Source organism: Aedes albopictus, chromosome 1, assembly GCF_035046485.1.
Source record: "Aedes albopictus strain Foshan chromosome 1, AalbF5, whole genome shotgun sequence".
Taxonomy (NCBI): Eukaryota; Metazoa; Arthropoda; class Insecta; order Diptera; family Culicidae; genus Aedes; species Aedes albopictus.
Genome location: NC_085136.1, coordinates 251,606,334 through 251,618,871, shown reverse-complemented (window position 1 = coordinate 251,618,871; position 12,538 = coordinate 251,606,334). Strand labels below are relative to the sequence as shown.

At 44.7% G+C, this 12,538-nt stretch overlaps 2 protein-coding genes across 2 annotated transcripts in view; both read left to right on the top strand.

Moving 5' to 3' along the window:
• LOC134285627 (uncharacterized) overlaps positions 1-7,642 on the top strand; it is a 44,897-nt gene extending 37,255 nt beyond the window's left edge. The window contains exons 5-6 of the mRNA XM_062846788.1: positions 4,360-4,468; positions 7,552-7,642. Coding sequence (XP_062702772.1) covers positions 4,360-4,468; positions 7,552-7,642 — 200 coding nt within the window. The remainder of the gene's footprint in view (positions 1-4,359; positions 4,469-7,551) is intronic.
• LOC109400406 (polypyrimidine tract-binding protein 2) overlaps positions 4,327-12,538 on the top strand; it is a 1,522,650-nt gene continuing 1,514,438 nt past the window's right edge. Inside the window, exon 1 of the mRNA XM_062846598.1 lies at positions 4,327-5,079. The gene's annotated coding sequence lies outside the window, so the exon portion shown is untranslated. The remainder of the gene's footprint in view (positions 5,080-12,538) is intronic.

The following is a 12,538-nucleotide window of genomic DNA, read 5'->3' as shown; positions in this document are numbered from 1 at the left end:
TTTGATCAGGTACGTACTTACGAACACTTTATGTGATTAATTTGAAGAGCTCTTGCTCCTCCGGCGGGCAATCATCCGATTTTTTTGTTAGCTTACCAATCCGGTGTCTGTCGGCGTGGGCATCGGGAGTGATGATTAGAAGCCATTGCCAATGGAAAATAGCAACTACCAAGGCAAGATATTAGTTAATTTTGAAGAAGAAAAATATTTTTTTCATGTCAACAAACGATTTTCTCCTTATCTCACCTAGCGCCTCTACAATTAGGGGTCATTCAAATTCTTCTATTGCGCACTGGTCACTTGGGTAGAGAGCTACCTTCTAAAATCTATCTACTTTGACCGTGTGCCGTTTTTTTAAATCAATTTTCCTTGTTATGTCTCCAATTTGCCTGTAGTCATGGAGATATTACTTCCTGTTTGGAGTATCCTTATTATTCGATAGATTAAGTGTACTAGTTATGGCTAAAGTACCTCAAATTCGCCATAGTTGATTTTCAACCTTTAAAGATACAAATCAACAAGAAAAATTTCGTAAACAACAGATCACGATCACAAAAGATGATTGCAATCATTCAAACTTCACAATTTGCTCAAATAATGGTGGAAATAAATCAATTTCCTTAACTTGTCTGCCTCCTTGCACCCACCCTATTTCGCCATAGTGTACCAGTTATGGCAAATCCCATAAGGAATGCATGTAAATAGTGCGAAGTGGAACCCAAATTAACAAATGTGTAAATAACTGGTACAGGGTTCCTATCATTGGAACACGCCGTAATAAATATTAAAAGTAGTTTTGGCTCCGTTTTTATATTTTTCCTGTAAAGTATGAGAACTAATCAATCATTAAACTTATTGTTTACATTCGTCGGTCTTCTTCTTATTTTTGCAGAAACAGTTTTTTTTAGGTGCTGCGATAACTGGTACAGGCACCTTACCAGATTTTCAAGATCCTCCGAAATCTTTTGTCGGCTGGTTTGCCGCTACTCAGTTCATTTCATTTCATTTCATTTGTTTAGTTAACATCAAATTCATGATAATACTGAATCAACCATTTCCCGCCATAATACTCGATTTGCAGCTGCAGCTCTCCAACGTCGGTCACGCCCAACGCTCGCTAGATCACGCTCCACCTGGTCCGCCCATCGTGCTCTCTGCGCTCCACGCCTTCTTGTACCAACCGGATGGTTAGCAAACACCAACTTTGCAGGGTTGTTGTCCGGCATTCTTGCAACATGCCCTGCCCACCGTATCCGTCCAGCTTTAGCCTCTTTCAGGATGTTGGGTTCACCGTAGAGTGCAGTGAGCTCGTGGTTCATCCTTCTCCACCACACACCATTTTCCTGCACGCCGCCGAAGATCGTCCTTAGCACGCGTCGCTCGAAAACTCCGAGTGCTTAAAGGTCCTCCTCGAGCATCGTCCATGTCTCGTGTCCGTAGAGAACTACTCTGTGTTTTCATTTAATCGAACATTAATTGTCGGAAGACAATTTCCGGCTTCCCAAAGGTGTCCTCCAATCGCTGAATTTTCTTTGGAATATTGGCTGCACCTATCACAAAGGTTCGCTACACACGTTGCCGCTTCTCCTTCTAATTCCTCATTCAGCCTGGCGAGGTTCTTCAATTTGGCTGTTCACCTCCCTCCGGTTTTCCACAGAACCTAGGCAATTTTATCAGTGCCTTTCGCCTTGTATAATATTGTACCTCGACGTTATGTAATCACAGTCTTTCAGTGAAATATTTGACCTGTATTTCCTCCTTGAGATTGCTCTCCAAGACAATTGTTTTATCTAGTTCCTTCACCTTATGCAAGATCACATTTTGCCTCATGTGACATTTCGAACAGAACCAGGTTTCCCCTGTAGTTGGTTTCCGTTCCAACTTGACACAAATGAGGTGTAACCTTGGGTGTAACCATATTATGTCACAACAGACCATGTCACATTTTTCGTCTGGGTCATTTCATAGCCGGTGGTAATGACCCTTTTGTCATCAAGTAACTGGATTCTTGATGAGGTGCTCCTTCGAGTTTCCCGATGAGATTCCCTTTTGACAGGTTGATCTTAAAGCGACAACCACGCGTTTATGATCCGCGAATTCGAAACTTTAAACTATCCTCTCTGGAGCCACCATTGCTGTTTAACTGCGACTCAGCAAGCTACCGCACTAAGGTTTCGGTAATTATGAATCTTGCTCCAGTCGAGTGAAAAAAGCAAAGATAACAAGGATGCATGACTCAGTCGCAAAGCAAAGAGAATGATTTCGGCCCGATCACTTAGGTCAGACACCTGTCACAAGCGAAGGGATGATAAACGGGCAGATGAAGAATACTTCAAAGAACAAAGATTAACTAAATTATCTCACCTGATTCTGATTGTAGTTGCCTATTTCGTTATCTCGATTTTTCTGAATTCAGAGTTAGAATCCTTTCTTAGGCGAAGGTCTACGATTCTGAAGAGAATCTCGGAGCTATCAAAGTGAAACTATGACTTTTATTCTGCAGTGAAAAGTTTGAAAGAGAGCACACCAAACTATTTTTATCAATTATGGCCTTTTATTACTAAAATATTAACAAAAAGTAATGAATCATATTTTTCTTTTCTCTGGTACTTGCTGCCAAACATTCTTGAGTCTGGTCTGGGTTTGCTTCTTACCTTTCCTACTGATTAATGCTGCATGCTGTTCTCGATCGATTTCGCCGATTTCGCGGCATTTCTGCAACACCTGGCGGATGGCGAACATCTGGTCCGTTGTAGCGCGTTCATCCATAAATCCAGCTTGATATTGCCCCACGAACTCTCTTACAATCGAAGATAAACGGCGGCATAAAATTTGAGAGAGTATCTTGCAGGCAGCGCTCAGTAGTGTGATCGCGCGGTAGTTCCTGCTTATCACCCTTTTTGTAGAATTTCAGAAGGAACTTCTAATGAAATATCATAAAAACTTTCGAAGGAATCCCAGGATAAATAACTGGGGGAGCTCCAGAGGGAACTCTTGAAGGAATATATCAGAACGGATTCAAGTAGTGATTTCAGAAAATAATCTATGAAAAAAGTTCTGTAGGAAATTCTGAAGAAAATCTCGTAAGAACTTTCGGAGGAATTTTAGAGGTAATATCTTGGTTAATGTGAATACCAACTCTTAGGGGAATTTCAAGAGGATCTCTCGGTTCAAACTCAGAAATAAATATTTCTTTATAATCCAATTTCTTTGTTAATCCCGATTCTTAGTGGAACTCCTTAAGAAATTCTCGTAGAAATTCCAAAAAGAATTTGAAAAGGGACATCTGGGCTAGAAGGAACTCCAAAAGAAACTTTGAAAAGAATCCGTGAAGAAATACCTCGACCAAACACAGCATGATTAACATTAAATGATTGCGATTTCATGACGATGTTTTTGAATGTATTTTTTTTTCCAAGTATGACGTATGTTTCTAACGAAAAAGGGAAAAGTGAGACACTTCTAGTATTCTGCACCAGAACGAGACACTCGCCAATCGATTCATGCGTTCGTTTTTCCTATTTTTCAAAAGTATAACACAAGTCGGAACTATATCTGCAAAATCTCAGTTTTTCAAAGAGAAAATAGTTGGAGAAAGTGTGATACACTTTTACAGTAGACGTTCGATAACTGCAACATGTCTACGTTTCACCTACCGAATGAAATTCGTTAACTGCAACGACTGACAGACGTCAAAGACTTGTCAGGTTATCTGAAAGTGATCTAAAATGCATTCAAAAGTGCATCGCTATGCAGCTGTCGTCTGTTTTGACAGAAATTTGACGGATAGCGGTATGATAACTGCAAAACTGTTGCACTTACCGGACTTACAGTTAAAGCGTTTGCACCGAGCGAACGTCTTCTGTATTTGGAACAAGTGCAACTCTGTGCTTTGACACCTCGCTGTTTGATTAAAAAAAAACTGTATACCAAGCTAGTTTTATTTCAGCATTTATTCTTATTTTTCCCACTGTGCCACCATATCGCACTGTCAATCAACAGGAGCAGGAGAGTCCCGTGCAGGTTTTCACGATTCTAGAGCAAGCTTTTGCGTGCGTTTCCGCTGCGTTATCGCCACCATATTGCCATCAGGTTGACAGATGGTTGTAAACATAAACAAATCGTGAAACGAAGTTAGATCCAAATAATCCCCATAAAGTGAAGTGCTGCGTGATTACTGTGCATGGTGAAAGGGAACGACCCCCTGGAAGTTTTTCAATCGGCCACTTGTTGTGTTTCCTCACCGTAGAAGCATACGGTTGCTTTCGGCCATTCCCTCATTCCACACTTTGAGTGAAGGGTTTTCCAATCGAAAAAAAAAACACTGACATTCTATCACTCACCTGTCGTCGTTCGTAGACTGCTGCTGGCTGACCGTCAACGTGTCTGTGTTGGTGTGCGTGTATTGCACCAACAACAGCCAGCAACGAGCACCCAACTTCCTGCGCAAGCTCGTGCATCTGTATTGGTGAGCTTGCGGAAAAGCGGAAATCTTTTGACACAAGCAACAAGCGGCGACATTTTGCCCCCCTCTAACCACCCCATTGCCTCCCTCTCTCATCCAACCAGATTAGTCCACAGTGTTATCGAAGGAAGCCCTAATCCCCGAGCGTGTCGTGTTTTCTGATCCGAGTAGGCTTTACAAAGCATCCATAACCTCTTTCGGTTTGTTCGACAGGTGCAACAATCCAAGTGTACTTTGGAAATCTAGTGTGCGGTGTGAAATAGTGAAATAGAGTGCTCGAAGAGCCCGAAAAAATCAATCCCCTTATCAAATCGTATTCCTTTATGGTGCTATCTCTCCGCTGGATTCCCGTAGTTTTTCCGTGGTGCAAAAGTGAAAAAGTGTGAGTGCACAAGTCCGCAAGGAAAGCAACAAGAAAGACGCGCAACAGTCAGTCAGCCAGCCTTGTGGAAAATCGGCGGGACGGGATAGTGGAAGAACAACCCTTGTGCGAAGCATACAAAATAGGGTTTCGCGAAAAGTCGCCTTCAAGCAGCTTGCCACGCGAGGACGCAAAGGAACACAAGAGTCCCGTTCACGGAGCAGCACGCGGGGCCACCCTTGTCTGTGTATTGGTAAGTACCTGGCTTTCCAGCCGTTTAGCTTTGCTCGAGCATTTATCGTGCATTATTAATGATATGGTGGTTTGGCCCCCGGATATGATTTAATCGGTCAGACTTGTCCATAATTAATATTGGCGGCGGATGAACTGGGTAGGCCGGAACCCATCATCGCCGGATGGATGGGAAAGCCGTGGGAACCGGGGTGATGGTAGTCGAAGCACGAGGAGTCCCAGCTTTTGCTTTTCCTATCCCCATATGTAAGTGTGGGTGAATGATGATTTTCCACCTTTGAAGATTCACCCTTCATCCTTTTCGCATGAGCAAGTCAAGCGAAGTCATTCGCTGTCGTTCCAGCACAGTGTAGAGCAAGGGGCAGAAACATGTGCATATGTAGGTATAGTGTGGAAGCTGTGGCTGTTGGTTTTTGCTCTGGCATGCTTTGATGTTCGGAGAAACAAAAGCCGAGGACGACCCCCGGTGGTGGTGGTTGTTATTGTTTGCACAAAGCTTTCACTTTGACAGGAGCGCTCCCGTCCGTCGGTGCTCGTGTGCGGGTGGCTGAGATAGGGTTACCAGTAATTGTGGGAAAAGTATTTACGTCTTATAGGAACATTGTTACTATCTATAAGAGGCCATCCATAAATTACGTAGCATTTTTTGAACGATTTTTGATACCCCCTCCCCCCTTGTAGCCTATTTTCCCATGCTTAATACATGGCTCGTAGCATAATAAGAGACTAAACGAGAACGACCAACCAATGATTGATTCGGTAAGGCAGCTTCCAAGAATGTCATCTTATAGGGCACTGCATGAAATTCTCTCCTTCTCTTTCACTTTTACAGAAATTTTGTTAAAAACAAGGCCAAGAAACGTCAAAACCCCATACAAAGCCAAAACAATGCAGTGCCCTACACAATTATTTATTATCAGCGACAATTCCAACAGCTCTACACCCACAGTTGGCCACAAATGTCAGAATCATAGTCACGTTTCGATAGACAGAGGCTAGACACAAACATATGAGCGGGAGACTCAGGTAGTGGGGGGTTAGGGACTACCTCCAACGGCCAGCAAAGGAGGCATCCCCGATCCATTAAACAATTTTCATAGCCGCCAAACCCTAGGTATCTAGGGCCACCTAGAAGAAATTGCTTCGAAGAGGAGGCTAGTGCACCGTTGAGGACACTTGCACACTGCATAACCTTGCAGCGACGAACATCTTGAACCGCTTGGTAATCTTACTACACTACCCTTGTCCTCGGGAGGCGAGGCATGATTTGACCTACTGAAAGTGAGGGCAACGCACAGATGTTGCCGACATGCTTTGCCGGGAACCTCTTTCCATCTACGGGCTCGGATCAACCCCACTACACCGGTTAGCTTATCGTTGATCATCACTCCTTAGTGATTGACGGAGCACTTCAAATTGATAGTACAATTGCCTACACTGATCAACGCTTGCTGCTCCGACTCTCGGTTGTTCAAAACCATTTTGTAAGTTTTGTGATGAGAAAAACCCAGTTTCCTGGACCTCATCCGCTCCTTCACAACTACGATCAAGTGGGCAGTAGTCAATTCCACTTCTTTGATCGATTCACCGTAGACTGCAGTGTAATGTCGTCAGCGAAGCCGACGATTGCCACTCCTGCCGGGAACTTCAACTTCAACAACTCGTCGTACATGACATTCCATAACACCGGACCCATGATGGAACCTTGTGGGACTCCTGAGGGTACATAAAAGTGCTTCTGATCCACCTCCGTGTCGTAAGCTAGTACTCGATTCTGGAAGTTACTTCCGAGTAGCTTGTACAGATCCCCAAACTCAGCAGTGCATCGGCAATAGCTGGCCAACTGGCGCTATTAAATGCGTTCCTTACATCCCGAGTCACTACCGCACAGTAGCGAATCCCCCTTCTCTTACGCTGGATTGCAAGTTCGGCTGTCTTTGTAGCCGACAGGATAACGTCTACGGTCGAACTCCCCTTCCGGAAGCCGAACTGGTGGCTCGAGAGACCATTTACACCCTCAATGTGCCTCTACATTCTGTTGAGCAATGATTCCTCGTCCACGCGTTTCTGTATTGCAGACTGGAAGTTCATCGAGAGCCTCTGTAATAGCTCTTTTTAAGGTCAAGTTCGGAACTCCGTCCGGACATGCGGCCTTACCTACATTAGGGGACTTTGTTATTCTCGCAAGTTCTACATCCGCGACCCTATCCTTATCGTAAGCCCCTGTCCCCGGCTGTCCTACGAAAGGAGGCCATGGATTAGGATCATGACGAGGAAAAAGCCCCTCGATGCTCCCATCCAACATCTCTGGAGATTGCTCTGTAGGATCCACACCTCTCGTCTTGACCATCACAATCATGTGGGCATTGCCTCATGGATTTGTATTGGCACTCTGACAGGAACCCCAAAGCAGGCTTTAGCGTGACTTTAGCAGCGGCTAACAACACCCACCGTTCGTTCCGTTATTCCTCAGTTCGTACTTCGTGTTCGCTATATCCGCCGCCAAGTCCGTAGGCAGGCGTGGCACAGGTTCGCAATCGCTTCAGCCCACCATGGTCGCCTAGGCATGGTCGCATCACACGCACGTGAGAGCATCGCTACCAGTTCTTCGCCGTCTAAACCAAGTAAGTTTCGCTCAAGGCGGAGCGCCTCCCTAAATACCCCTTCGTCGAAGTATGATGTGATGTCTTCCACCTGCGCTTGGCCTTGGCCTAGCCGCCTCTTCTTCTACCCGCTATTGTTGTAGTCGATACTGTAGCGAACGGCCAGGTGGTCGCTGTGAGTGTAGCCATCATCTACTCTCCAGTTCGAACTACTTATTAAGCCAGGACTACAAAAGGTCACGTAAATAATTGACTCCGCTCCGTTTCGACCATAGGTACTCTTGGTACCGACATTAGCCAAGTCGACATCTAAGATGGCCAGTGTTTCTAGCAGGATCTGACCCGCTGGTTCGTGAAACGTCTTTCCCATACCACGGCCCAGGCATTAAAGTCAACTGCTATTACCACCGGCTTTCGCTCTGTTAGCACGGGCGTCATACAGCCCACCATCTGCGTGAACTGCTCTCGATCGACCACCGTGGAGGCGCATAACAGCTACAGAAGAAGACCCCGTTTACTTTGGCGACCACGAAGCCCTCACAGGTAGTAGACACCAACTCCTGGACGGGGTATTTACCCGCCGTCCATATCGCCGCCATTTTTCTGGACCCATCCGCGACCCAGTTGCCGTTGCCGGTGGGTACTCGGTATGGGTCCGCTATGATGGCGATATCCGTCTCCCACTCAGAAACCGCCTGACAAAGCAGTTGCTGAGCCGCATCACAGTGGTTCAGGTTCAGGTGCGTTACCGGCACTGTGATATGTTGTTCACTTCGGCCCTCTTGAAGGCCGGGCACCTTGGACCACCCGTCGGATGTCTGTTGTTCGCGGATTTCCCGGTACAGATCATGCAAATGGGTGGACTCGTGGGTCGACGCCTACACCGTTTGCGCCTGTCAGGGCCTTTGCAGTCCCACGACTTGTGTTCTGGTTCCAGACACCTAAAGCAAATCTCTGGTGGCTCGTGGAATGTCAGGTGACATACGCACCAACCCACCTTAATATTGCCTACTTTAACGGACTTTTAAACGTCCGCCACAGGTAGCTGAACCAAAGCTATCTGTGTCCCTGCTGGCCCCTTCCGTAGCCTAACGGCTGCGGCGGCCACCTGCACATCGCACTGTTGCCGCAGTGCCGTGACGAGCTCTTCCACTTCGGTGATCCCGTCAATGTCTTTGACCTTCAGAGTCGCCTCATGTGCAAGAGCCCTAACCTCAACACCCTCATCAAGGATCTCTTCTGCCAGCCACTTGTAGGCGGCGCCCTTGTGTTCCTTCTCGCGTTTCATCTCCAGGATCATCTCGCCCATACGAGTACGTCTAATACTGCGTACGTCGGCTCCAAGACCCTCAAGCTTGGCGTCGCTTCGCATCGTCTTCAAGACGTCCGAGTACTTGTACTGTTCCGTCTTGATGACGAGCGCGTCTTGCCGTGGCGTCCAGTACTTCTACCGGCGGATTCTTCTTCTTCTTCCGTTCTACCTTCTACTTTTTTACTCATCAAGCTTGTTCAATAGATACCCATTGTTACCGACAATAACGGCAACAATGGGAAGCCAAGTATGACCTTATATGTTTGTTTTGTTTTTGTATTTATATTTGTTAGTTGTTTTGCTTACAATAAGAATAATAATAATAAAACTCGCTATGAAGATAAATGTTAGAAAAATTAAGATGTAAGAAAAAAAAAATGTTAGAATTGTTAAAGAAAAAAAGTAATTTGGGAACCCCTGCTCCAATATGAAATTAAATTACAATTTGTTATATATTTCCAATGTATGTCCCCCGATGGAGTACTAGATGGGGTTAGAAAAGGGGAACAAAATTTATATGTCTAAACACGAAATCCGGGATGAAGAGAGATGAAAGAAAATGATGATTTACAGGGGGAGGGGGGGAAAGAGAGGAGTCTGGAGAGGAGTTTTGTGGAACAAAACGGTAAGGTAGAATTTGGGCGGTCGATTTCGGAATATTGAGCAGAAAAGAAGTTCGAGCAAGGTGTTGGAGTAACAGGTGCGGACCGCGTGAAGAATTTTATACCAAGGGACAAGTGCTCCAATGTTCGGAGTCCTACAGGACCATATTCGCGGGTCAACCATTAGCTACGTGAAATCCTATTCTAATGCTACCCAGTGTGACGTCAGCCGGACAAATCTTCCGAAGCGGATCACAACCAAGTTTCGGACCACCCTACTCCGATCCGGAGAGCCTCACCCTACGATCACGTCGCACATCTCGTGAAGCACCACGGTCAATGTAGCCGCCCTGCGGCGCGACACATTAGGCCACCAGACATGCTATCGACCGTGGGTCCCGAAGCCATCCCTTCACCCGAAGCGCCACCGTCGCGGCGCTTGCTCCGGCTAACTTCGTTTTGGCGCCGACCACGTGCTCCGGCAGGTATGTCATCAACTCCCCTCCCTCTACCACAACGAAGAAGACAAGCACAATATTGTACATACTAACACACCTGAAAGCTATCAATATAACCGTAGAGTAAGTCAGCTCAGTTCCTTTGTTGATCAAAACCAAGAGATTAATTCCCCATAAGTCTGCTTGGCCTTTCCCTTGTTCCATAAATTGTGTTGGCAGTTAAGTGTAGGGTTGCTCAAGCTTCCCCCTGGTCTAAAGCCGACCCTGAGGGACTTTTAAGGTGAGCTGGCCTGGACGTACGGACGCCGATACCATAGGATGTGTGGAGCGTCCACCACCATCTCTGGATATGGTCAGCCAACTTGGTTTCAAAATGGCGTCAAATATCGATAATTGACTTCTACTCATCAAACCCGATCGATAGATACACATATTGCATAGTATCCGAAGCAGCATTACCGTTAAATAGCATACATTCTGGAGTTCTGGCCGCCATCTTGAAATCCAATACCCCTACTACCACCTCCATATCTTTTGGAACATGTATGCCAAATTTGATTGAAATTTCTTGACGCATTCCAGAGTTATGCCAGTGTTATACATACATATATACATACAGCCGCTGGATGCCAGAACAGACGCTGTTTGAGCCGCACCTCCTGGTGAACAGACGCTCGGGACGTACCTCCTCAATCTAGCTGAAGTCAGAAGGACAACAGTGCCCAGGCTGCACTACCAGCTAAGCACACAACTCTTAACTGGCGGTCTTTGTCATCGTTTGACTCGTGGAAGCATGAGGTAGGAACTTGTGAGGACCAGAGCTATGGTGGACGCTCTTCTTATCGACTCACCGTTTTGCAGCCCATTGACAAACATACAAACATATAAATACACAAGCATACATACAATCACACATACATCGACTTTTGTGTATTGAATAACAACTCTTCCGAAGAAATTAACTATAAATTATGTATTGACCATTGTCAAGATTCTAGGGAAATATTTTTTTTGGCATTGGAAATGAAGCTCATAGATCGTGACAATATGTAATATTTGCAGCATCGTTCACGCCACCTAGTGAACCACCCTAATAGAAAAATATGATACAACGTGCTTAACAACCCTTTCGGGCTATCATCTTGATCATACACGGAATGATACAATCATTCACCCAATCGCCAGTGTATAATACATTTTTATTAGGGCAGTCACAAACTATATTGTCCACTATGAGCAAGGTATGGATGTGGAGAACATCTTCTCTGAAGAAAATATTCTAAAATTTTGCATAATTCTGGAGATATACACATCAAAAGGACTGTCCTATTTATAGGATGCTGGGCGTTTGGGACATCTGTCCTATAAAAAGGACGCTGGGCGGATATGGGTTGAATAGTAAAATTAATTTGAATTCCAGATCGGCATCTCTCCAATTGATGACTGGATAAACAACCAAGCATAGTTTATTCTGAGGATCGAACATTGATAGTGTAAAATAAGCAAAACAAATATTTGACAAGTTGGAAGATGGTTTTATTTATAAGGTTGTATCGGGGATACGATAAAACTATGATACAACCTGAAATCCTAAGCCGGTTTGCATACGAAGTGCTCAGAACATAATAAGATTGGGCCAACTAGCCAGAACGTGGGCCATAGGAGGCATATTAAAGCTCGAGAGGACTTTCAAGTCGGCATCAATGGTTTTATGGTTAGGGGGTTGGAATTGCTAAAAAACTTCGATAAAATCAACATTGTTACTTGGGATCCTGGGCTATACTATACTTCAACGTCATTAGTTACTTAGTTTTAGACTAGTAGTTTACGCAACAAGGTGCAGAATGACGATTTTTACAGCACGAGTCGTACATTTATCCAACGAGGCTTGCCGAGTTGAATAATTACGACGAGTGCTGTAAAAATCGAGTTCTGCACCGAGTTGCGTACAACGTTTTTTGCAAGTTCATAAATTACCGCTTGAGGATAGTTTTTAACAAAACTTTTGCATCAAACTTCACACTGATGATCATAGTTATGTTTAAGAAAATCTGATCATAGCAGGTTATACTGTGCAGTTGTCACAATTTTTCAAAACTGCGTCCAGAAAGCATCAAGAAGTTGAGCAAAACTAAAAACAGTGCTGTAATGGTTCATTACGCAACGCAAATCAGTGCTGTAATGAACCATTACAGCACTGTTAATTTGATGTGGGAAAGTAGGCCTTTTCCTGTCAGATTTGCGTGAGGTAAAACAGCCTATTACGATGAGAAATTGCAAAAAAAAATTTACAATTTATGAGAAAGATGCAAAAAAGTACGTATTCCCATACTAAATCCAATACAAATATCAATCCCAATGTGGAATACGGTGACGCAAGCAATCGCTCCCATATTTTGCACAGTTGTTTTGGACGCTAAATCGAATCGAAAAAGCTTTGTTCCAAAAAATCCATCTTGTTGACTCGCGATATTACGTTACATTG